At 48.4% G+C, this 23637-nt stretch overlaps 2 protein-coding genes across 3 annotated transcripts in view; one reads left to right on the top strand and one right to left on the bottom strand.

The window, feature by feature from the left end:
• LOC144480638 (dehydrogenase/reductase SDR family member 1-like) overlaps positions 1 to 7746 on the top strand; it is a 31060-nt gene extending 23314 nt beyond the window's left edge. For both annotated transcript variants that reach the window (XM_078200232.1, XM_078200231.1), the window contains exons 8-10: positions 351 to 431; positions 2301 to 4782; positions 5333 to 7746. In XM_078200232.1, coding sequence (XP_078056358.1) covers positions 351 to 431; positions 2301 to 2437 — 218 coding nt within the window. In that variant the 3' untranslated portion in view covers positions 2438 to 4782; positions 5333 to 7746. The remainder of the gene's footprint in view (positions 1 to 350; positions 432 to 2300; positions 4783 to 5332) is intronic.
• LOC144480718 (uncharacterized) overlaps positions 1 to 23637 on the bottom strand; it is a 370150-nt gene that overhangs the window by 306088 nt on the left and 40425 nt on the right. The gene's annotated exons all lie outside the window — the stretch shown is intronic.

The raw sequence follows: 23637 nt of genomic DNA, 5'->3' as shown, positions 1-23637 counted from the left end.
TAATGTCCTTTAGGAAAGGAAGTCTGCCGTCATCTGACCCCTTAGTGTACAAAGATGTGCAAGTTAGGTGGATTGTCCATGCTAAATTGTTCCTTAGTGTCAGGGGGATTAGCAGGGTAAATGTGTGGGGTTGTGGGGATAGGGCCTGGGTGGGATTGTGGTCGGTGCAGACTCGATGGGCTGAATGGCCTCTTTCTGTACTGTTGGATTCTATGAAGTCGTCCAGATGGAGGGAGTGGGCGGATGGCATTTCTGACCCCGCACTCACCTGGGGTGACCTCTCCCATTGGGACCCCACCCTCCTCACGTCTCTCACTCTGCCTCCCCCTCCCCTCCCGTCCCCTCCCCAGATAAGGACCTGATGAAGAAATCTGGCAAGGTGCTCATGACCTGTGACCTCGCTGCGCAGTACGGGATCAGGGACGTGAATGGTGAGTACGTTCCCGCCAACTTGCTCTCTCTGACACCTTTGTGGCTTTGCCGGGGGTAAAGGGCAGGGAATCCCTGCCAGGGATGAGGTAGGGAGCATCCTGAGGCAGACTGAGGGACGGCAGGGTGAGGCCGTGGGGGGATTGAGGAAAGAGAGGCGGGGGATGGAGAGGCGGGGGGTTGGAGGGGAGAGCTTCCAATTGTTGTTGGTCTGGCCGAAGAACAGGGCCGGGGGGTCATGGGTGGTGATCTCGGGGGTCAGGATTGGTGATCTCGGGGGTTGGGCTTGGCGAGCCTGGGGTCAGGAGTCGGGAGGTGGTCAGCTCGGGGTCAGGAGTCAGGGGGTGGTCAGCTCGGGGTCAGGGGTTGGTAAGCTCGGGGTCAGGGGTTGGTAAGCTCGGGGTCAGGGGTTGGTAAGCTCGGGGTCAGGGGTTGGTAAGCTCGGGGTCAGGGGTTGGTAAGCTCGGGGTCAGGGGTTGGTAAGCTCGGGGTCAGGGGTTGGTAAGCTCGGGGTCAGGGGTTGGTAAGCTCGGGGTCAGGGGTTGGTAAGCTCGGGGTCAGGGGTTGGTAAGCTCGGGGTTGGGGATTGGTAAGCTCGGGGTCGGGGGATTGGTCAGCTCGGGGTCGGGGGGTGGTCAGCTCGGGGTCAGGGGTGGTCAGCTCGGGGTCAGGGGTTGGTAAGCTCGGGGTCGGGTTGGTAAGCTCGGGGTTGGGGATTGGTAAGCTCGGGGTCGGGGGGTGGTCAGCTCGGGGTCAGGGGTCGGGGGTGGTCAGCTCGGGGTCGGGGGGTGGTCAGCTCGGGGTCAGGGGTCGGGGGGTGGTCAGCTCCGTGTCATGGTCGGGGTTGGTGATCTCGGGTCGGGGTTGGTGATCTCGGGGGTCGGGGTGCGGTGGTCTTCGGGGGTCGGGGTGTGGTGGTCTCCGGGGGTCGGGGTGGTGGTGATCTCCGGGGGGTCAGGGGTGGTGACCCCAGGAGTCGGGGGTGGAGATCTTGGGGGTCGGATCTCAGGGGGAGTTTCCTGATGGGGTCAGCACGATTATCTTGTGGGGGAGGGTGTATTTCCGGTAGATTTGCATTGGGGACACCAGGGTTCAGGTAATCCTGGCATTAACCAGTCCATCTCTCTCTCTCTCCCTCTCTCTCTCCGCCTCTGTCTCTCTCTCTCTCTCCGCCTCTGTCTCTCTCTCTCTCTCTCCGCCTCTGTCTCTCTCTCTCTCTCTCCGCCTCTGTCTCTCTCTCTCTCTCTCCGCCTCTGTCTCTCTCTCTCTCTCCGCCTCTCTCTCTCTCTCCGCCTCTGTCTCTCTCTCTCTCTCTCCGCCTCTGTCTCTCTCTCTCTCCGCCTCTGTCTCTCTCTCTCTCTCTCCGCCTCTGTCTCTCTCTCTCTCTCCGCCTCTCTCTCTCTCTCCGCCTCTGTCTCTCTCTCTCTCTCTCCGCCTCTGTCTCTCTCTCTCTCTCTCCGCCTCTGTCTCTCTCTCTCTCTCTCCGCCTCTGTCTCTCTCTCTCTCTCCGCCTCTCTCTCTCTCTCCGCCTCTGTCTCTCTCTCTCTCTCTCTCCGCCTCTGTCTCTCTCTCTCTCCGCCTCTGTCTCTCTCTCTCTCTCCGCCTGTCTCTCTCTCTCTCTCCGCCTCTCTCTCTCTCTCCGCCTCTGTCTCTCTCTCTCTCTCTCCGCCTCTGTCTCTCTCTCTCTCCGCCTCTGTCTCTCTCTCTCTCTCCGTTTCTGTCTGTCTCTCTCTCTCCGCCTCTGTGTCTCTCTCTCTCTCCGCCTCTGTGTGTCTCTCTCTCTCTCTCTCCGCCTCTGTCTCTCCCTCTCTCCGCCTCTGTCTCTCCCCCTCTCCGCCTCTGCCTCTCCCCCTCTCTCTCTCCCTCCGCAGGCCGTGCTCTGGTGGACTATTGCTCCCTCAAGTTCATTCTGCAGCAGCTGCCGAGCCTTTCCTGGCTCTCCACCTTCATCCCGGGATTCATCAGGATTCCCAAGTGGGTCCTTACCCTGACCTCCAGTAAATTTTAAACCTCCCCATGACCCTCCACCTCTTCCCTTCCTCTCCCTCGCCCCCCCCCCCCCCACCCCCACCCCCCACCCAGGAGCGCTGGGCATTTCCCCGGGGAACCAGTCTCCTCACCCAATCTGGCTTTGGCCACTAACCCGCCCACAGCCTCAGGCCTCCTGGTGCTTTCAGCCCCCACCCCGATTCCCGGGTGTCACCCTCGGGAGCCTTGGGTGACACAGAACAGGACAGGCCCTTCGGCCCATCACATTGTGCTGGACGTGATGTCAATTTAAACCAGTCCATTCTACCTGCCCTCAATCCCTATCCCGCTATTCCGTGCATATTCCTAGAATTATACAGCGCGCTCTGGCACAAGGGACCAAGAAAGTTACAACACAGGAACAGGCCCTTCGGCCCTCCAAGCCTGCGCCGATCATGATGTCTGCTTAACCTAAAACCGTATGCACTTAGGGAATCCATATCCTTCCATTCCCATCCTACTCATGTATTCGTCTAGTTGCCCCTTAAATGCCGCTATTGTACCTGCTCCCACCCCCTCCCCGGGCAGCGCCTTCCAGACATTCACCACCCTCTGTGTAAAAAACATGCCTCGCACATCTCCTCTAAACTTTTCCCCACGCACCTTAAACCTATGTCCCCTAGTCTTAGAATCCCTACTGCACAGAAGGAGGCCATTCAACCCATCGAGTCTGAATTGACAACAATCCCACCCAGGCCCTATCCCCGTAACCCCACATATTTACCCCGCTAATCCCCCTGAGACTAAGGGGCAATTTAGCATGGCCAATCCTCCTAACCTGCACATCTTTGGATACTCGGGGACAATTTAGCATGGCCAATCCACTTAACCTGCACATCTTTGGAGTGTGGGAGTACTTGACTTTTCTGCCCTAGGAAAGAGCATCTGACTATCCACTCTGTCCATGCCCCTCATAATCCTCTATCAGGTTGCCCTCTCAGGTTCTGTCGTCCCAGTGAGAACAAACCAAGTTAATCCAACCTCTCTTCATAGCTAACAGTGGTTAGCACTGCTGTCTCACAGCGCCAGGGACCCAGGTTCGATTCCTGGCTTGGGTCACTGTCTGTGCGGAGTCTGCACATTCTCCCCACTTCTGCGTGAGTTTCCTCTGGGTGCTCTGGTTTCCTCCCACAGTCCAAAGATGTGCAGGTTAGGTGGATTGGCCATGCTACATTGCCCCTTAGTGTCAGGGGGATTAGCAGAGTAAATACGTGGGGTTACGGGAATAGGGCCCAGGTGGGATTGTGGTCAGTACAGACTCAATGGGCTGAATGGTCTCCTTCTGCACTGTAGGGATTCAGTGATTGAGAAGAGGCCCTTTGGCCCATCGAGTCCGCACCAACACATTAGAAACACCTGAACTCCCACCTAATCCCATCTGCCAGCACTTGGCCCATAGCCCTGAATGTTATGAATGTTAAAGGGTGTGAGGCACCCCGTCTCCACCACCCTCCCAGGCAGCGCATTCCAGACCCTCACCGCCCTCTGAGTAAAAATGTTTTTCCTCACATCCGCTCGAAACCTCCTGCCTCTCACCTTGAACCTTTCTGCCCTCGTGACTGACCCTTCAACTCAGGGGAACAGCTGCTCCTTATCCTCTCTGTCCATTCCCCTCCTAATCTTGAATACCTCAATCAGGTCGTCCCTCAGTCTTCTCTGCTCCAATGAAAGCAACTCAAGCCGATCCAACCTCTCTTCATAACTTAATTATTCCATCCCAGGCAGCATCCTGGTGAATCTCCTCTGCACCCCCTCCAGTGCATTCACATCCTATAATGTGGTGACCAGAACTGCACTCAATACTCCAGCTGTGGCCTCCTACAACGATACAACTCCATCATGACCTCACTGCTTTTGTAATCCATGCCTTGATTGATAAAGGTAAGTGTCCCATGTCTTTTTCACCACCCTACCAACATGCCCTTCCAGCTTCAGAGATCTGTGGACAAACACGACAAGGTCTCTTTGCTCCTCAGAACTGCCTGGTGTCCTACCATTCATTGAGTACTTTCTTGCCAACTTACTCCTTCCAAAGTGCATCACCTCACACTTTTCAGGGTTAAATTCCATCTGCCACTTATCTGCCCGTTTGACCATTCCGTCTATATCATTTTGTAGCCCAAGACACTCAACCTCACTGTTAACCAATCTTAACCAAACTGTTAGCCAATCTTTGTGTCATCCGTAAACTTACTAATCCTACCCCCCCCCCCCCCCTCCCGTCCATAGTCATCAATGTCATTTATATAAATGACGAATAATAGGGGGCCCAACACAGATCCCTGTGATACACCACTGGATACTGGCTTCCAGTCACTAAAAGAAGTTTAACAACACCAGGTTAAAGTCCAACAGGTTTATTTGGTAGCAAAAGCCACACAAGCTTTCGGAGCTCTTAGCCCCTTCTTCAGGTGAGTGGGAATTCTGTTCACAAACAGAGCATATAAAGACACAAACTCAATTTACATGAATAATGGTTGGAATGCGAATACTTACAACTAATCCAGTCTTTAAGAAACAAAACAACGTGAGTGGAGAGAGCATCAAGACAGGCTAAAAAGATGTGTATTGTCTCCAGACAAGACAGCCAGTGAAACTCTGCAGGTCCACGCAACTGTGGGAGTTACAAATAGTGTGACATGAACCCAATATCCCGGTTCAGGCCGTCCTCGTGTGTGCGGAACTTGTCTTTATAAGCTCTGTTTGTGAACAGAATTCCCACTCACCTGAAGAAGGGACTTGGAGCTCCGAAAGCTTGTGTGGCTTTTGCTACCAAATAAACCTGTTGGACTTTAACCTGGTGTTGTTAAACTTCTTACTGTGTTTACCCCAGTCCAACGCCGGCATCTCCACATCATTCCAGTCACTAAAGCAGCCTTCAGTCATCACCCTCTGTCTCCTACAACTGAGTCACTTTTGAATCCACTTTATCAGATTACCCTGTATCCCTTGTGCAGTTACCTTCTTTACAAGCCTCCCATGTGGGACCTTGTCAAAGGATTTGCTGAAATCCATATAAACTACATCAACTGCATTACCGTCATCTACACACCTGGTCGTCACCTCAAAAATTTCAATCGCATTTGTTAGGCATGACCTCCCTCTGACCAAGCCATGCTGACTATCCCTGATCAAGCTTTGCCTCTCCAAATGGATGCTCTCCTTCAGAATTTCCTCCAATAATTTCCCTACCATTGACGTGAGACTCACTGGTCTATACAAAACAACAAAGAAAATTACAGCACAGGAACAGGCCCTCCAAGCCTGCACCAACCATACTACCTGTCTGAACTAACACCCCGTACCCTACTGGGGACCATATCCCTCTATTCCCATCCTGTTCATGTATTTGTCAAGACGCCCCTTAAAAGTCACTACCTCCCCTGGCAGCGGGTTCCAGGCACCCACTACTCTGTGTAAAAAAAACTGCCTCATACATCTCCTTTAAACCTTGCCCCTCGCACCTTAAACCTGTTCCCCCTAGTAATTGACTCTTCCACCCTGGGAAAAAGCTTCTGACTACCCACTCTGTCCATGCCCCTCATAATCTTGTAGACTTCTATCAGGTCCCCCCTCAACCTCCGTCGTTCCAGTGAGAACAAAGCAAGTTTCTCCAACCTCTCCTCATAGCCAATGCCCTCCATACCAGGCAACATCCTGGTAAATCTTTTTTGTACTCTGTCTAAAGCCTCCACATCCTTCTGATAGTGTGGCGACCAGAATTGAACGTTATATTCCAAATGCGGCCTAACTAAGGTGCTATAAGGTTATAGTTCCCTGGTTTATCCTCCAACCCTTCCTAAATAGCAGAACCACATTAACTGTTCGTGTTCATATTCATGTGCTTATCTAAAAACCCCTTAAACGCCCCTATTGTATCTGCCTCCACTACCACCCCTGGCAGCGCGTTCCAGACACCTACCACTCTGTAAAAAAAAAAACTTGTGCCTCACATCTCCTTTAACTTTCTCCCACTCTCACCTTCAGTGATTGGACATGATACTAGGCGGAGAAATTTTGATTGGGTAACTAAACCCCCCCCACTGCCCAACTCCGGTAGAGTCGAATCCCATCCACTCCCCCCGCCCCTAACTTCACCCGATCCACACTGGCGATGGTGTTGGGGAAAGTGGCGGGGGGGGACATAAGAACATAACTAGGAGCAGGAGTAGGCAATCTGGCCCCTCGAGCCTGCTCCACCATTCAATAAGATCATGGCTGATCTTTTTCTGGACTCAGTTCCACTTACCTGCCCGCTCACCATAACCCTTAATTCTTTTACTGTTCAACACTTTATCCTTGCCTTAAAAACATTCAATGAGGTAGCCTCAACTGCTTCACTGGGCAGGGAATTCCACAGATTCACAACGCTTTGTGTGAAGACGTTCCTCCACAACTCAGTCCTAAATCTGCTTCCCCTTATTTTGAGGCCATGCCCCCTAGTTCTAGTTTCACCCGCCAGTGGAAACAACTTCCCTGCTTCTATCTTATCTATTCCCTTCATAATCTTATATGTTTCTATAAGATCTCCCCTCATTCTTCTGAAGTCCAATGAGTATAGCCCCAGTCTACTCAGTCTCTCCTCATAAGCCAACCCTCTCAACTCTGGAATCAACCGAGTGAATCTCCTCTGCACCCCCTCCAGTGCCAGTATATCCTTTCTCAAGTAAGGAGACCAAACCTGTACACAGTGCTCCAGGTGTGGCCTCACCGGTACCTTGTACAGCTGCAACGGCAGGTGGAACAATCATTGCAGCAGTCTACTATGCGTGTTTGCTTGCTCGCTTTCTCTGTCCGATCGACCTCCTGTGTTTGCCCTCCACCTGGTGGTGTCAACTCCTCAGGGCGTCTTGGAGATGGGCGTACCCACTCGGTGGATAGCTCCAGTCAAGCCCTTGCCCACCCCGCCCCCAACCCGTCCCCCCCTCCCCGCCCCCAACCCATCCCTCCCTCCCCTGACGTGACCCTCACAAAGCAGCCACCGCAGTCTTGACTGGACCTGGAGGGTCACCCGACGCTGGCTTCCCATGGAGGAGTACCCCCGGGCTGGGGAGTGGGATGCAGAAACCAACGCAGGGATAGAACGTGAATGGCCTTCCCTGGTTGCCCCCGCCAGACTCTTTCTTTCCTCTCCCCCAGCCCAACTCTCTCTCCACAACTGCTATCCTTCACCCCCCCACATCTGCACCGGTCGCGCTCTGTGTGTGGGCACTGACACTCGAGACTGCCTGGCTTAGCTGAGAATGATGACGGGTTTTTTGGCAATAAAAGGATCTTTTGTAAACCTTTGCGATTGCCTCAGTGTGTGTCTGTGTGTGTGAGAGAGAGAGCGAGTGTGAAAGAGTGATTTTTGTGAGTGTGTGTGTGTGCACACAAACATCTCTGCCTCTCCTGGCTCCATGGGTCTCTCACACATGCCTTGAAGTTGGAAGGTGGCCTCCTCAAGTTGACCGTTCGATCCAGTGCCAAGGAAGCGTTTGTACTGTTGGAGGGGGAGCGAGTCTTGCAAGGGACGGTGATCCCACGGCTGCGATTGGAAAAAGAGTCTGTGAGGGGAAGAGATTGCCGCAATGTCCTGGAGTCAACACCTTCCAAACCTGCCACCATGACTGTCTAGAAGGACAAGAGGTAGCAGACACATGGAGAACACCACCCACCTGCAAGTTCCCCCTCTGAGCCCCACTCACTGTCCCGACTTGGAAATATATCAGCCGTTCCTTCAATGTGGCTGGGGTTCAAATCCTGGCACTCCCTCCCTCATGGCACTGTGGGTGTTACCCACACCACACGGGGACTGCAGTGGGTTCGAGAAGGGTGGCTCTCCCACCACCATCTCGAGGGGCAGTTAGGGATGGGCTATAAACACTGGGCCTGGCCACTGATGCCCGCATCCGCAAACACATTGTTAAAAATATCACCAAAATGTTAAATTGGCATTTTATTGGATGGTGCTGTTCGCAAATTGGCTGCTGCCATTTTCCCCACATAGTCAGATTATTTTTTAAAAATGAGCATTTTCCTGACAATGGTTCTGAATCTACACCGGGCAAGAAATATACTCCATGGTAAATTGCCCCTTAGTCCCCAAGATGTGTAGCTTATGGGGATTGGCCGTGCTAAATTGCCCCTTAGTGTCCAAAGATATGCAGGTTAGGTAGATTGGCCATGCTAAATTGTCCCTTACTGTCTAAAGATGTGTGGGTTAGGGGATTGGCCATGATAAATTGTCCCTTCGTGTCCAAAGATGTGTGGGTTAGGGGATTGGCCATAATAAATTGTCCCTTCGTGTCCAAAGATGTGTAGTTTAGGTGGATTGGCGATGCTAAACTGCCCCTTAGTGTCCAAAGATGTGTGGGTTAGGGGGATTGGCCATGCTAAATTGTCCCTTAATTGGTCGGGGGAATTCAAGGTTGCGGCGAGAAGGCAGGAAAGTAGAGTTAGCGAGCATTCAGATGGGCCACGAGCTAATTCGAGGGGGCAGCAGGCTGGAAGGGCTGAATGGCCTCTGCTCCTATTTCTTACGGGCAAAGGAGAGATTGCAGAAACTGGGGTTGTATTCGCTGGAATGGAGAAGGGTAAGTGTTGATTAAAGTTTACAAGCTTCAGGGGAACTGATTAGGGTTAGATAGAGGGTGTTATCTCTGCTATTTGGTGACCGAAGGTTGGACAGGCGTGGACAGAGCCTAAGTGTTCGAACTAGACCTAACGGGAGAAAAATTGGGAAATGCTTGGACGCACAAGAGCAACTGATGCTGGGTCAATTATTAATCTTAAGTCTTGCAACGGAGAGATTGGTATCCATGGACGTGGGGCGAAGGTGGCGTATGGAATTAGTTACAATCAACTCCAAGCTCACCGAATGCAGGAAACAGGCCGGAGAAGGGACTGAATGGCCTCCTCCTGTTCCTGTGTAACAGGCTGGAGAAGGGGCTGAATGGCCTCCTCCTGTTCCTGTGTAACAGGCTGGAGAAGGGGCTGAAGGGCCTCCTCCTGTTCCTGTGTAACAGGCTGGAGAAGGGGCTGAATGGCCTCCTCCTGTTCCTGTGTAACAGGCTGGAGAAGGGGCTGAAGGGCCTCCTCCTGTTCCTGTGTAACAGGCTGGAGAAGGGGCTGAATGGGGCCTCCTCCTGTTCCTGTGTAACAGGCTGGAGAAGGGGCTGAATGGCCTCCTCCTGTTCCTGTGTAACAGGCTGGAGAAGGGGCTGAATGGGGCCTCCTCCTGTTCCTGTGTAACAGGCTGGAGAAGGGGCTGAATGGGGCCTCCTCCTGTTCCTGTGTAACAGGCTGGAGAAGGGGCTGAATGGGGCCTCCTCCTGTTCCTGTGTAACAGACTGGAGAAGGGGCTGAATGTGGCCTCCCCCTATTACTGTGTAACAGGCTGGAGAAGGGGCTGAATGTGGCCTCCCCCTATTACTGTGTAACAGGCTGGAGAAGGGGCTGAATGTGGCCTCCCCCTATTACTGTGTAACAGGCTGGAGAAGGGGCTGAATGTACCCCCCCCCCTCCCCTATTACTGTGTAACAGGCTGAAGAAGGGGCTGATTGGGACCTACTCCTGTTCCTGATACTAAAGGGCAATTTAGCATCGCCAATCCACCTAACCTGCATACCTTTAGACAATAAAGGGGCAATTTAACATGGCCAATCCCCCTAACCTACACTCCACCACCATTGGGAACATTCTTTCTGAATCTAACCTGTTAGAATTTTATAAGTTTCTATGAGATTTCCCTCTCATTCTTTTAAACTCCAGTGAATACAATCCTAACTGACTTAGTCTCTCCTCATATGACAGACCTGCCATTCCCAGGAATCAGCTGGTAAACCTTCGCTGCACTCCCTCTATAGCAAGGACATTCTTCCTCAGATAAGGACACCAGAACTGCACACAATACTCCAGGCATGGCCTCAACAACGCCCTGTACAATTGCAGCAAAACATCCCTATCCCTATACTCAAATCCTCTCGCTATGAAGGCCTACATACCATTTGCCTTCTTTACTGTCTGCTGAACCTGCGGGCTTTCAGCGACTGATGCACGAGGATTCCATGGTCTCGCTGAGTATCCACCTCTCCAAATTTACACCCATTCAGGTGATAAACTGTCTTCCTATTATTGCTATCAAAGTAGATAACATCACATTTATCCACATTATACTGCAGATGCTATGAGGAGAAATTTCTTCACCCAGAGGGTGGTGAATGTGTGGAATTCACTCCCACAGAAAGTAGTTGAGGCCAAAACATTGTGTGATTCCAAGAAGAAATTAGATATAGCTCTTGGGGCTAAAGGGATCGGGAAAGGGAGCTTTAACCAGTATCACAGCCTGAAACAAATCACCCCATTCACAGCGAGGAGAAACTGTACACGTGTTCTGTACTTGGATGTGGAATCAACTGATTATCAAAAGGACACTGGCACCATGGAGAGACCATGGAAGTGTGGGGACTGTGGGAAGGGATTCCAGTGCTCATCTGCACTGGACACACATCGACGAGTTCGTACTGGGGAGAGGCCGTTCATCTGCTCAGTGTGTAGGAAGGGATTCAGTATATCAACCACCCTGCTGAGACACCAGCGAGTTCACTCTGGGGAGAGGCCGTTCACCTGCTCTGTGTGTGAGAAAGGATTCACTCAGTTATCCAGCCTGCTGACACATCAGCGAGTTCACACCAGGGAGAGGCCTTTCACCTGCTCAGACAGTGGGAAAGGATTCAGTGATCGTTCCACCCTGTGGAGGCACCAGCGAGTTCACCCTGGAGAGAGGCCGTTCCCTTGCTGTGTGTGTGGGAAGGGATTCAGTCATTCATCCACCCTGCAGACACACCGTGTCACTCACACGAATGAGAGACCGTTTAAATGCTCAGACTGTGGGCGTAGCTTCAAAAGCTCTCAGACTCTGATGGGCCACCAGCGCATTCACACTGAGGACAGACCGTTCAGCTGCTCTCACTGTGTGAAGAGATTTAGAACATCATCCCAACTGCTAATACACCAGCGAGTTCACACTGGGGAGACACCCTTCACCTGCTCTGTGTGCGGGAAGGGTTTCAGTCATTCATCCACCCTGTTGGCACACCAGCGAGTTCACACTGGGGAGAGACCATTCACCTGCTCTCAGTGTGGGAAGGAATTCACTGAGTTATCCAATCAGCTCACAAACCAGCGAGTTCCCACCGGGACAGAGATATCCAATCTGCTCACAAACCAGCTGCTCTGAGTGTTGGAATAGATTTAAACGGTCGTCCCACTTGCTGAGACACCAGCAAGTTCACAAGTGATTACAGGAGTTGGATTCTGCTGTTAATCACATCCAGGACTGAACCATGTTCACTCTGACAGTTGGTAAAGTGGGAGCTTCAGAGGGCTTCTGTCTGCTGACTGTCTGGTCTCACGGCTTTCCTTCAAGTGGGCTGATGTTATTTGAGCCAGGGAGAGCACATTTCCACGAGGATGGCGTGATGGCAGAGTGGTTAGCACTGCTACCTCACAGAGGCAGGAAACCCGGGTTCCATTCTGGCCTTGGGTCACTGTCTGTATGGAGTTGCACATTCTCCCCGTATCTGTGTGGGTTTCCTCTGGGTGCCTAGATTTTCTCCCACAGTCCGAAGATGGTTGGGTGGATTAACCATGCTAAATTGTCCCTTAGTCACCAAAGATATTGAGGTTGTGTGGGTTACAGGGAGAAATGGGTGAGAGGGCTTGGGTAGGATACTCTTTTTAGAGAGTCGGTGCAAACCCGATGGACCAAATGGCCTCCTTCTGCACTGTCGGAGTTCTTTTATGATTCTAAATGATCCACATCTCTAGGTAGATCTAAAATACATTTGGTTGACGTTCCATTGAGTCTACAGCACAGGGCCAGGCCGATCGGCTCAATAGGTCTGTGTCAGTATTGATGTTCCACCTCTTCATCTCCCCCATCAGCATATCCTTCTATTCCTCTCTCCCTCATGTATGTATCTAGCTTCCCCTTCAATGTGTTCATGCTGTTCACCTCAACCACTCGCTGTGGTCGTGAGTTCCACATTCTTGTCACCTTCCTTATTCCTGGAACCATTCTGATAAATCTCTTCTCCACCTTCACAAGGACCCTCACATCCTTCCTAAAGTGTAATGATCAGAACTGGGCTCTGTATCCTGTTGTGGCCTCACCCACAGCTTTAGAAACTATCAGTGTAACTTCCCTGCTTTTGTTCTCAATTCCTCGATTTCTGAAACCCAAGGTCCCAGATGATGGAAACAGGAACATCAGACTGTTTTGCTAGAACGTAAAATGCGTTTTAACAACAGTCTTAAAATGGCTAAAGAAAATTTTGACCAATGAAGGAACGGGTTGGTGACACAAACAGAAACCATTTTGAACTTGCTCTCTCCAAAAGAGAATCCAGAATGTTTGAGTCTGGGAAATGAAATTATAAATGAAGCTCCAGCTATAACTGAGCAAGAAGAAGACAGTTTCAATGTGGAATTGACTGGAATATTCTCTCTGGATTTAAACAATGGAGGAACTACAAACATGGAAGAAAATAAATTTCAAAATGTGAACTCTGAACAGACTGTTTTCAAAACAGAACTTGAAAATTCACAAATGAACAGCAATGAAGACTCTCCTTTTGCAGGAGGAACTTTGGACTATAATTATTGAAAGAAGAAAACTTTCAGAAAAGACTGCAAGCAGTAATTTCCATCTTCAGTGGACTGAGATTCCTGGACATGGAACCCAGCAGTGTGCTGTTACCAAGCTGGACTTGTGAATGTGAAGTGGACAATGGAGGGATTATTGTGTCTGTTGCAGGTTATAAGATAGATCAACACAGGAAAACAGTGGATTTAGGAACAGGAGTCGGCCATTTGGCCCTTCGAGCCTGCTCCGCCATTCAATAAGATCATGGCTGTTGTTAAGATATACAGCATGTTGTACATTGTAATATTCTAAATGGGATATTATGAAGGTGATACATTTTCATTTCTTACTGTACGTGTTGCAAAGATCTAATTTCGTAATTCTTGTGTTTTAGAAATATGAATTAGTTGCAAGAATTGCTTTTAAAAAATGGAAAACCCGGGTTGAGAATCTGACAAACATCCTGAGAGAATTCGGAGTCAAAAGGCATGGCCCATGTTGGTTTAAGAAGTCAAACCTCAAGAGGTAAGAACTGTAAAAGGTCAGCTGGATCTTTTACCTGGAGGCATTGGGTCTGACAATTATTGTACTGTTTTTGTTAGGTGAATTTTTCATGCAAACCTCAGGAAAAAAGGTTTAGTTTTGAATATGTATCAGATATTCCAACTGTTACCATGGGGATATGTGATTCAGGGTAGAGCTTTGGTTAGAATTAGACCATAAGATACAGAAGCAGAATTAGGCTATTCAGCCCATCGAGTCTGCTCTGCCATTCAATCATGGCTGACAAGTTTCTCAAGACCATTCTCCCACCTTTCCCCCATAACCTTTGAATCTTTTCCAATCAAGAACCTATATATCTCTGTCTGAAATCTGCTCAGTGACCTGGCTTCCACAAATAGACAGCGGACAGTCTGCAGTTAGCTTGGAAGCCACCAGCTGTGGGACTAGAAGCTGAGAGGACCTTTAGGAACCAGGTGTGTTCCCAATTTTTAAATCCCTCAGCAAGAAGACAGTGAAGCCCATGTTTGGACTAAGGAGCTTAAAGGAGAATTGGAGGCTTGTTCAGTGAAAAGATAATGGAAGGACCCCATAAAAGCTTGGAGAGTATCTGGAATACTGGGAAGAATTAAAGTGAATTGTGGAGAGCTTTGACATACCTTTGTGATGGTCCCAGCAACAGAAATGAATGAACCTTCAAGATATCATTAAGTATAAAGAAACTCTTGGAGTGAGGTTAAAAAAAATAGAACTAGGTTTATGTAACAAGTCTTTATTGACTGTAGTATTCAATTTGTAGTGCTGTCTTTTAAAATTTTATTTAAACATACAGTAAAGTTTGTTTTTGTTTAACAATGTGGAATCTTGTGATGTAATTCTTTCAGTTAATCACCGGGTGTTCGAATTTCTCTGCAAACATGAACAGTCCTGACCGGGATCGCAAGAATTCACACAAACAGTGTTTCAAAACAAATCGAAGGAAAATATGTTTTTTCTTCTTCAGTACAAACGTTACACATGAAGAAACCCTCTTCTGGTATCTCCAATAATTTGTTGCTTCGAGCAATTCTTTTCATGGAACAATCAGATAATTGATGACTGAAAATTGAACTAATTGTATCCCTTTAAAGCAGGAGGGCGATCGTCCGGCACAGAGGGGAATCAGGGAATTCTCCCATAGACCAATTGACAGGGATTCTACCCTCCAACCACCTGAAGTGAATTCTTTACATGAATCATCCGTGCCAGTGCAGGTATCAATTTGCAGTTTGGCTGATCAGAAAATGCTTTGTTGCTGATTTTCCTTGTGTTAGGAAGTGACAGTGCCAAGGCCAGATCTTGTTTCCTCCTTGATCGGGATGTAACCCGTGTCCACATCGCCACTTCATTCTTCCACTGGTTGTATGGTTCAGACTCTGAGAACATCAGCAGGTAATCAGACCCTGACAATTCCCACTGCCTTTCAGTCATTTCTCACAAAAGCTGCTGGGATTGGAAGCTTCCGTCTGAAATATACTTTCTTTTAGTTTCCAACCTTCACCATGAGACAAGCATTTTCTGTTACCATGTTATAATCCTGACAGCCTTGGGGTGGAGTCAATTTTTATTTGGTCTAGATTTGTTCACAGAATCAAACATTACAGGTTCAACTCTGACTCCAAGCTATATTAGTGAGTCCCACTTTTTACCCGCTCATTATAACTATCTAATCAGTGCCCTCCATCTGAATAAACTTAACCTCTATTGATATAATTAACAGCCACAGTCAGAGCATCCAAAAGGTCACTAATGGGTGTGACTGCCACGGTGCCTCAGCAGCTTGGGTGAACAAGTGAATCCTTTCCCACCCACTGAGCAGGTGAATGGTCTCAGTTTGGAAACTGAGGGAAAATAAAATTTCAGGCGGAAGCTTCCAATCTGGTAGGTTTTATGAGAAATCGCTGAAAGTGAGTGGGAATTATCAGGGTCTCTCCCCAGTGTGAATTCCCTGATGTTTCAGTAGGTCAGATGATGTTCTAAACCTCTTTGCACAGTGAGAGTGCCTGAACGGGGTCTCCTCAGTGTGAATGCGCTGCTCGACCCTCAGGTAGGCTCAGGTTTTAAAGCAGCTCCCACAGTCAGAGCATTGAACAGGTTCCTTATTGGGGGAGGAGCCTCAGTATTCCAGCAGACTGGATGATTGACTGAGTCACTTCCCACACACACATCAGATGAATGGCCTTTCCCCAGTGTGTAATCCTTTGTGTCTCAGCAGACTAGATAATTGAGTGAATCCCTTCCCACACTCGGAGCAGATGAATGGCCTCGGCCCAGCGTGAATGCGTTGGTGTGTCAGTGGGAGGGATGAGTGAGTGAATCCCTTCCCACGCTCTGAGCAGGGGGACAGTCCCTCACCCGTGTGAAATCACTGGTGGTTCTGCAGGGTAGATGACTGAGTGAATCCCTTTCCACACACACAACAGGTGAATGGTCTCTCCCCATTGTGAACCCGCTGGTGTGTCAGCAGGGCAGGCGAATCGCTGAATTTCTTCCCACACTCAGAGCAGGTGAATGGCCTCTCCCTGATGTGAAGTCGCTGGTGATTCCTCAGGGTGGATGAATCACAAAATCCCCTTCCAAACTCAGAGCAGGTGAACGGTGTCTCCACAGTGAGGCTGCATCGAAGGGTTTCCAGCTTCGAGGGACAATTGAATCCCTTCCCACAGTCCCTACATTTCCATGGTCTGAGTGTCTTTGTACATCTCCAGGTTCAGATGAAGGTTTGACCCCACAGTTAACACATACATGGTCTCTCCTCACTGTGAATCCTTCAATCTTTTCCAGGCTGTGTAACTGGTTAAAGCTCTTTCCACAGTCAGTTCACTGGAATACTCTCACTCGAGTGAATGTGTCTCAGTGATTTTCCAGTCACACTGATGTTTAAACAGTTTGAAGGAAGAGACAAACATTTTCCATTCTAGTTTCAAATGCCGATGGTATTCAGATCCTGAATAATTGGGTGACTCTGTCAGATCCTAACGTCATGTTTGTTGAGATTTGTGTCTGTAAATTCTCCCCTTCTAATAGCCTGTGAAAGAAATTCACAAGAATCATTGCTGCCAGTCCAGGATAAAAACTCAGAACAGACAATTCTAGTTTCTGTGGAACATTCTTTCCTCTCATTCTTGAAAATGTGTAAATCTCCATCCCAAACACTCTCCCTCCATTCTCACTTTGCTGGACCTGAAATAAACATTTTCCTGAGGGTGCTGATTCATCCTAATCGACAGATCCGTGCTGACTGTTTCATGTACAGGACACATATTCCTGAAATCTTCACACAGGCTTGTGTCTCAGCATATAAAAAAATTGCATATTTAGTGAACTAAAAATGTATGCAATATTCAGCACTCTATTACATGATTAGAGATACAGATGGGTGCGGAAGAACTTGACTTAGGGAGCAAGCAATCATGTTCTGGAACTCACTGACGATGAGAGTGGTGGAAGTGGAGACGACCAGTGATTTCAAAATAAAATTGGTCGGGCACTTGAAGGAATGAAACGTACTGGGGAACAGGGATATCGAGGAAAAATGGCACTTAGTGGATTCCCCGACAGAGACTGGGCACGGACTCAAGCTGCTGAATTGATTTATCTTGTGCTCTGCTGACTCTTTGACTGGAAAATATACAGTGTAGTTACAATACTATTCTGGAATTAAACAACATCAACTGTAACACAAATCCATAAATAATATACCTAATATGCACCATATAGTAAGAAGTCTCACAACACCAGGTTAAAGTCCAACAGGTTTATTTGGAATCACAAGCTTTCACAGCGCTGCCCCTTCATCAGGTGAGAAGGGGCAGCGCTCTGAAAGCTCGTGATTCCAAATAAACCCGTTGGACTTTAACCAGGTGTTGTGAGACTTCTTACTGTGCCCACCCCAGTCCAACACCGGCATCTCCACATCATATGCACCATATAACAACACCAGACATATCAATGTTGTTACGATCCTCATGGTCACCTTATAATAAGCAAATTCCCACAAATCACAATAGAATAAACTGAAAGACAATGTTTCATTAAAAAAAATTTTACTTTAAAAATTAATCTAAAATTAACATCACTGAATCATTCATTAAGAAACATTATTTGAATAGATAGGATAAATTACACTTTAAAAAGCTCAGACAATAAAAACAGGTTCCACAAAATCACAAACATTTCCCCCTCAGTATATTTGGCTCTAATTCCAGTTCCAGAGAATTTCTCTGTCTTTGTATTTCCCAGGGGGAGAAAGTGTTTTCCTCACAGGTGTTGTCCAGAGGAGGAGGTTTGAGTCTGTGTGTGAAGTTTGAGTCTGTGTGTGAAGTTTGAGTCTGTGGTGAAGTTTGAGTCTGTGTGTGAAGTTTGAGTCTGTGTGTGAAGTTTGATTCTGTGTGTGAAGTTTGAGTCTGTGTGTGAAGTTTGAGTCTGTGTGTGAAGTTTGAGTCTGTGGTGAAGTTTGAGTCTGTGTGTGAAGTTTGAGTCTGTGGTGAAGTTTGAGTCTGTGTATGAAGTTTGAGTCTGTGTGTGAAGTTTGAGTCTGTGTGTGAAGTTTGAGTCTGTGTGTGAAGTTTGAGTCTGTGGTGAAGTTTGAGTCTGTGTGTGAAGTTTGAGTCTGTGTGTGAAGTTTGAGTCTGTGTGAAGTTTGAGTCTGTGTGAAGTTTGAGTCTGTGGTGAAGTTTGATTCTGTGTGTGAAGTTTGAGTCTGTGTGTGAAGTTTGAGTCTGTGGTGAAGCTACAAACAGAAGCTGTTCTGTTTCAAATCAAACTGCGGGACTTGGAAGAAAATGATGGGAAGAGATTTTGCAAAGTCCCCTCCCCCACTCCCTCAGCTGGCAGCCCAGTGCGCAGGCGCAGAGAGCGCTGCTGAGCCCAGCTGTCCGGAGCAGGCGCAGAGAGCGCTGCTGAGCTGAGCTGTCCGGAGCAGGCGCAGTGCGGCTGCCGCCAGCGGTCGCTCTCGATCTCTTTTTGGAGCCGCAGGAGAGAGAGAGGGGGGAGGGGGAGATCACCGAGCGGCTTCTCGCTCTGGCCGGAGCCGCCAGCCGGTTGCCTGGAAACCGTGGCTGGAGGAGGTGCAAGGGGAGGGGGAACAATGGGCGGGGGCGGGGCTCCCGGGTCCGCGAGCCGGGCCTGCGCCATGGAACGCCGACACGTCACTGCGGAGCCGAGTAATTCCTATTGGCTGATTCAGGCAGCGCTCCATTGTGACGTCTCAATGCGGAAGTTGGCCACTGAGCTTCAGATTGAACCTTCCACTTCGATTTGAAAAGACTTCGGCCATCAGTGAGTGGAAAAGCAGCAACACACTGCCACACCCGAGTGAGAGTGTTCCAGTGCACTGACTAAAGAGCTTTAACCAGTTACACAGCCTGAATAAATATCACCATTCACAGCAGGGAGAGACGGTACCCATGTTCTGTGTGTGGACAAGGCTTCAACTGATTGGCCACCCAAGGGAGAGGCAAGGACACCTGCACCATGGAGAAACCATGGAAATGTGCAGACTGTGGAAAGAGATACAGAGCCCCCTCTCTGCTGGATGCTCATCGGCGCAGCCACACTGGGGAGAGGCCATTCATCTGCTCTCAGTGTGGGGAGGGATTCGCTCTGTTGCCCAGCCTGCAGTCACACAAGCGAGTTCACACCGGAGAGAGACCGTTCACCTGCTCTCAGTGTGGAAAGGGATTCACTGTGTTATCCACTTTGCAGAGACACCAGCGAATTCACACTGGGGAGAGGCCGTTCACCTGCTCTCGGTGTAGGAAGGGATTCAACCAGTTATCCAATCTATGGACACACATGCGAATTCATACTGGGGAGAGGCCATTCATCTGCTCTCGTTGTGGGAAGAGATTCACTCGGTCATCCGACCTGCGGACACATCAGCACGTTCACACCGGGGAGAGGCCATTCACCTGCTCTCAGTGTGGGAAGGGATTTACTCGCTCATCCGACCTGCAGAGACACCAGCGAGTTCACACTGGGGAGAGGCCATTCACCTGCTCTCAGTGTGGGAAGGGATTCACTCGGTCATCCGACCTGCAGACACACCAGCGAGTTCACACTGGGGAGAGGCCATTCACCTGCTCTCAGTGTGAGAAGAGATTCACTCGGTCATCCGAGCTGCGGAGACACCAGCGAGTTCACACTGGGGAGAGGCCATTTACCTGCTCTCAGTGTGGGAAGGGTTTCAGTCAGTTATCCACCCAGCAGAAACACCAGCAAATTCACACTGGAGAGAGGCCGTTCACCTGCTCTCAGTGTGGGAAGAGATTCACTCAGTCATCCCACCTGCGGAGACACCAGCGAGTTCACACTGGGGAGAGGCCATTTACCTGCTCTCAGTGTGGGAAGGGTTTCAGTCAGTTATCCAACCTGCAGAGACACCAGCAAATTCACATGGAGAGAGACCATTCACCTGCTCTCAGTGTGGGAAGGAATTCACTCAGTTATCCCACCTGTTGAGACATCAGTGAAGTTACACTGGGGAGAAACTGTCCACCTGCTCAGTGTATAAAAAGTGTTCAGAATTTCATCACAGCTGCTGAGACACCAACAAGTTCACAGGGGTTGCATTCTGCTGTTATTGTTTCTGCTCTCAGTTACATCCAGGACTGCATTTTGTTCATTCTCACAGTTGGTCAATGGGGAGGGTCGGAGGGTTTCTTTCTGCTGGACTGGCCGGTCTCACAACTTTGCCTCCAGTGGGCTGATGCTCTTTGAGTCTTGTTACGAATACCTTGTTTTAAATTTCACAAGGATCACAGAGTGACAGGATGTGAGGAAGTTCAGAGATATTTAGTCAGCATTTCTGTTTGAAACTCCCCCAGATGCCCATCCAATTTCCTTTGTAATTGTTTATTGTCTCCACTTCCTCCACCCTCATAGGCAGCGAGTTCCAGGTCATTACCATTCACTCCATCAAAATATTCTTCCTCACATCCCCCCCAACATCTTTGACCTGAAACTTGAAATCTGTGTCCCCCTCGTCCATGTCCCATCAGCTAATGGGAACAGCTTTTCTTTGTCCACCTTATCTAAACCTGTCAGAATCTTGTCCACCTCTATCAAATCTCCCCTCAACCACCTTTGCTCCAAGGGGAACAACCCCAGCCTGACATTGACAATAAAGAACAAACTAACAGAATATGTTAATACCTGAAATCAAATGGGAATGTTTAATTTCTGTTTGAAAGATACTGTGAATATATTGTCCTGGACAATAAAGGAATTGGAACAACTCACCTTGGGTGTGGTTGAATGGAATATATCAATCTGGTATCCACCTACAGTCCAGTGAAAGTCTGGAATGTGTAGCTGGAAATCCCTCCCTAACAGCACTGTGGGTGTACTTACACCTCAGGCATTGTAGCAGTTCAGGAAAGCAGTGTTGGGGTTGACCATGGCCGAGGCAGCTACATACAGCCACATATTCTGTTATAATTGAAGGACAGCAGATTGAATGTGAGGCATTCTGGGACTGGACTATCTTGACCACATTTCTGTGACTGCTCAGTTTCTGCAATCACGGACCATTAAAGCTGCTTAGCAGGGCCCCAACAGAGGAGCTGGTGAGAATATTTACTCAGAATGACTTAGAATTAAACTGGGGCGGCATGTGGCACAGTGGTTAGCACTGCTGCCTCACAGTGCCAGGGACCCGAGTTCAATTCCCAGCTTGGGCCACTGTCTGTGTGGAGTTTGCACATTCTCCCCATGTCTGTGTAGGTTTCCTCTGGGTGCTCCAGTTTCCTCCCACAGTCCAAAGAAGTGCGGGTTAGGTGGATTGGCTATGCTAAATTGCCCCTTCGTGTCAGGGGGACTAGCTGGGGTAAATGCATGGGGTAATGGGGATAGGGTCGGTGGGATTGTGGTTGGTGCAGACTTGATGGGCCGAATGGCCTCCTTCTGCACTGTCGAGATTCTATGAGATTATTGCAGGACCGGCTGGTGTTCAGCAGCTGAGATCCTGGAATCTGTAAAAATGGGGTCTGACTAATCAACAAACGGGGGTAGGAAGCTGACTAAGAAGTTAAGAAGCGTTCTCAGGCATGTTTAAATTATTTTATCATAAATTTGTGATAAGAACTGTGAGGGACTTGTGACCTGATAGTCGGTGAAGTGACGGTATACTCCAAGTAGCACTGGACTGAAAAGCAGACCTCTGAGAGTAGATTCTAATGGTTATAATCCTACCCAAGCATGGTCAGTGAAAAATCAGAGCTCAAGTGGGGACTGGACAGGTCTCTTACCTGCCATTTGGAAACGAAGAACAAGAAACTTATCGATTAAAATGATTAGAGAATAGAGCCAATCTTTCGAGTCTGGATGACACTTCATAAGAGCTCTTATGAAGGGTCATCCAGACTCAAAACATTGGCTCTAGTCTCTCTCCACAGATACTGTCAGACCTGCTGAGATTTTCCAGCATTTTCTGTTTTTGTTTCAGATTCCAGCATCCGCAGTATTTTACTTTTATGATAAAATGATTAGTTCTGATTGGAATCCCCACGAGCCTCCCGCAAAACAGAGGGAGTGGTGGAAAAGGGAGAAAAAGGATAAGGATGATAAAGGCTGGGTTCTGATTCTCTGAGCCCATGTAGAATTAACAAAATGAGTGAACCAGTTTATAAAGAATAGAAGTTACCCATCCCTAACAATAACTGATCAAATTAAAATAATTAGGTTGATGAATATAACAAAAAAAATTAATGGATGAAGTTTAAAATCAAGTTTGTTTTTTGTTCAGGAAGTTTTTCAAACTTGTGTGAAGTGACATAACTCTGTGTCAAGTTTTTTCTGCTCACTCCCCACCCCTTTAGGCTCTGCAGAAAAGTTAACCCTTTCAGCAAGACAGTTCATTTGTTTTTAAATCGCCCGGAAACTCGTGTCTATCTTAGTTTATAATTGAAGATTTATGGGAATTGGCTAAGATGGGCTTTTGACATTTTTAAAGTATAAAAAAGTTGTCTTGAGAAGGCAATTTGGTAGAGAGAGGTGGAGGGAGAGATGTTTACAGAGAGGTGTGGAGAGCTGTTGGTTTTACAAGTTATCCATGTTTTTGGAGCAGTCACTTCATGTCCTGGTCTGAGAGGGATGGAGAGAAGTCTGTTCAATTGTTAATGTTAAACTTTCTCTATTAACTGTTAATCAACAATCTGTTTTTTTATCTTTCTGACTTGTTAAATTTTTAATGATTAATAAACTTTCTGAATTCACCATTTAAAGTGTTCTTTCTTGCCACATGGTTAAGACACTGGAACCTGGTGTGATTTACGATTAGGGAGATTATTGTAAACAAGAGAACCCCCATAAATCTTAGTTGAAATAAATCAAAGTTCTGACAAATGGAATGTTATCCTTTATTATTCCGGACAAATGTGAGGTAATGCATTTTGGAAGGTCTAATACAGATAGGAAATATACAGTAAATGGCAGAACACTTTAGAGTATTGATAGGCAAAGGGATCTGGGTGTACAGGTACGCAGTTCATTGAAAGTGGCAATGCAGGTGGAGAAGGTAGTCAAGAAGGCAGACGGCATGCTTGCCTTCATCGGCCGGGGTATTGAGTTTAAAAATTGGCAAGTCATGCTGCAGCTTTATAGACCTTAGTTAGGCCGCACTTGGAATATAGTGTTGAATTCTGGTCGCCATACCACCAGAAGAATATGGAGGCTTTGGAGAGGGTACAGAAAGGATTTACCAGGATGTTGCCTGGTATGGAGGGCATTAGCTATGAGGAGAGGTTGGAGCAACTTGGTTTGTTATCATTGGAGCGACGGAGGTTGAGGGGAGACCTGATAGAAGTCTACAAGATTATGAGGGCATGGACAGAGCGGATAGTTAGAAGCTTTTTCCCAGGGTGGAAGAGTCAATTACTTGGGGGCATAGGTTTAAGGTGCAAGGTTTAAAGGAGATGTACAAAGCAGATTTTTTACAGAGAGAGTAGTGGGTGCCTGGAACTCGTTGTCGGGGGAGGTAGTGGAAGCGGATACGGTAGTGACTTTTAAGGGGC

This window comes from Mustelus asterias, chromosome 30 (genome assembly GCF_964213995.1).
Source record: "Mustelus asterias chromosome 30, sMusAst1.hap1.1, whole genome shotgun sequence".
Lineage (NCBI taxonomy): Eukaryota > Metazoa > Chordata > Chondrichthyes > Carcharhiniformes > Triakidae > Mustelus > Mustelus asterias.
Note: the sequence above shows the minus strand (reverse complement) of the source record. Positions and strands in the feature narration are given on the sequence as shown.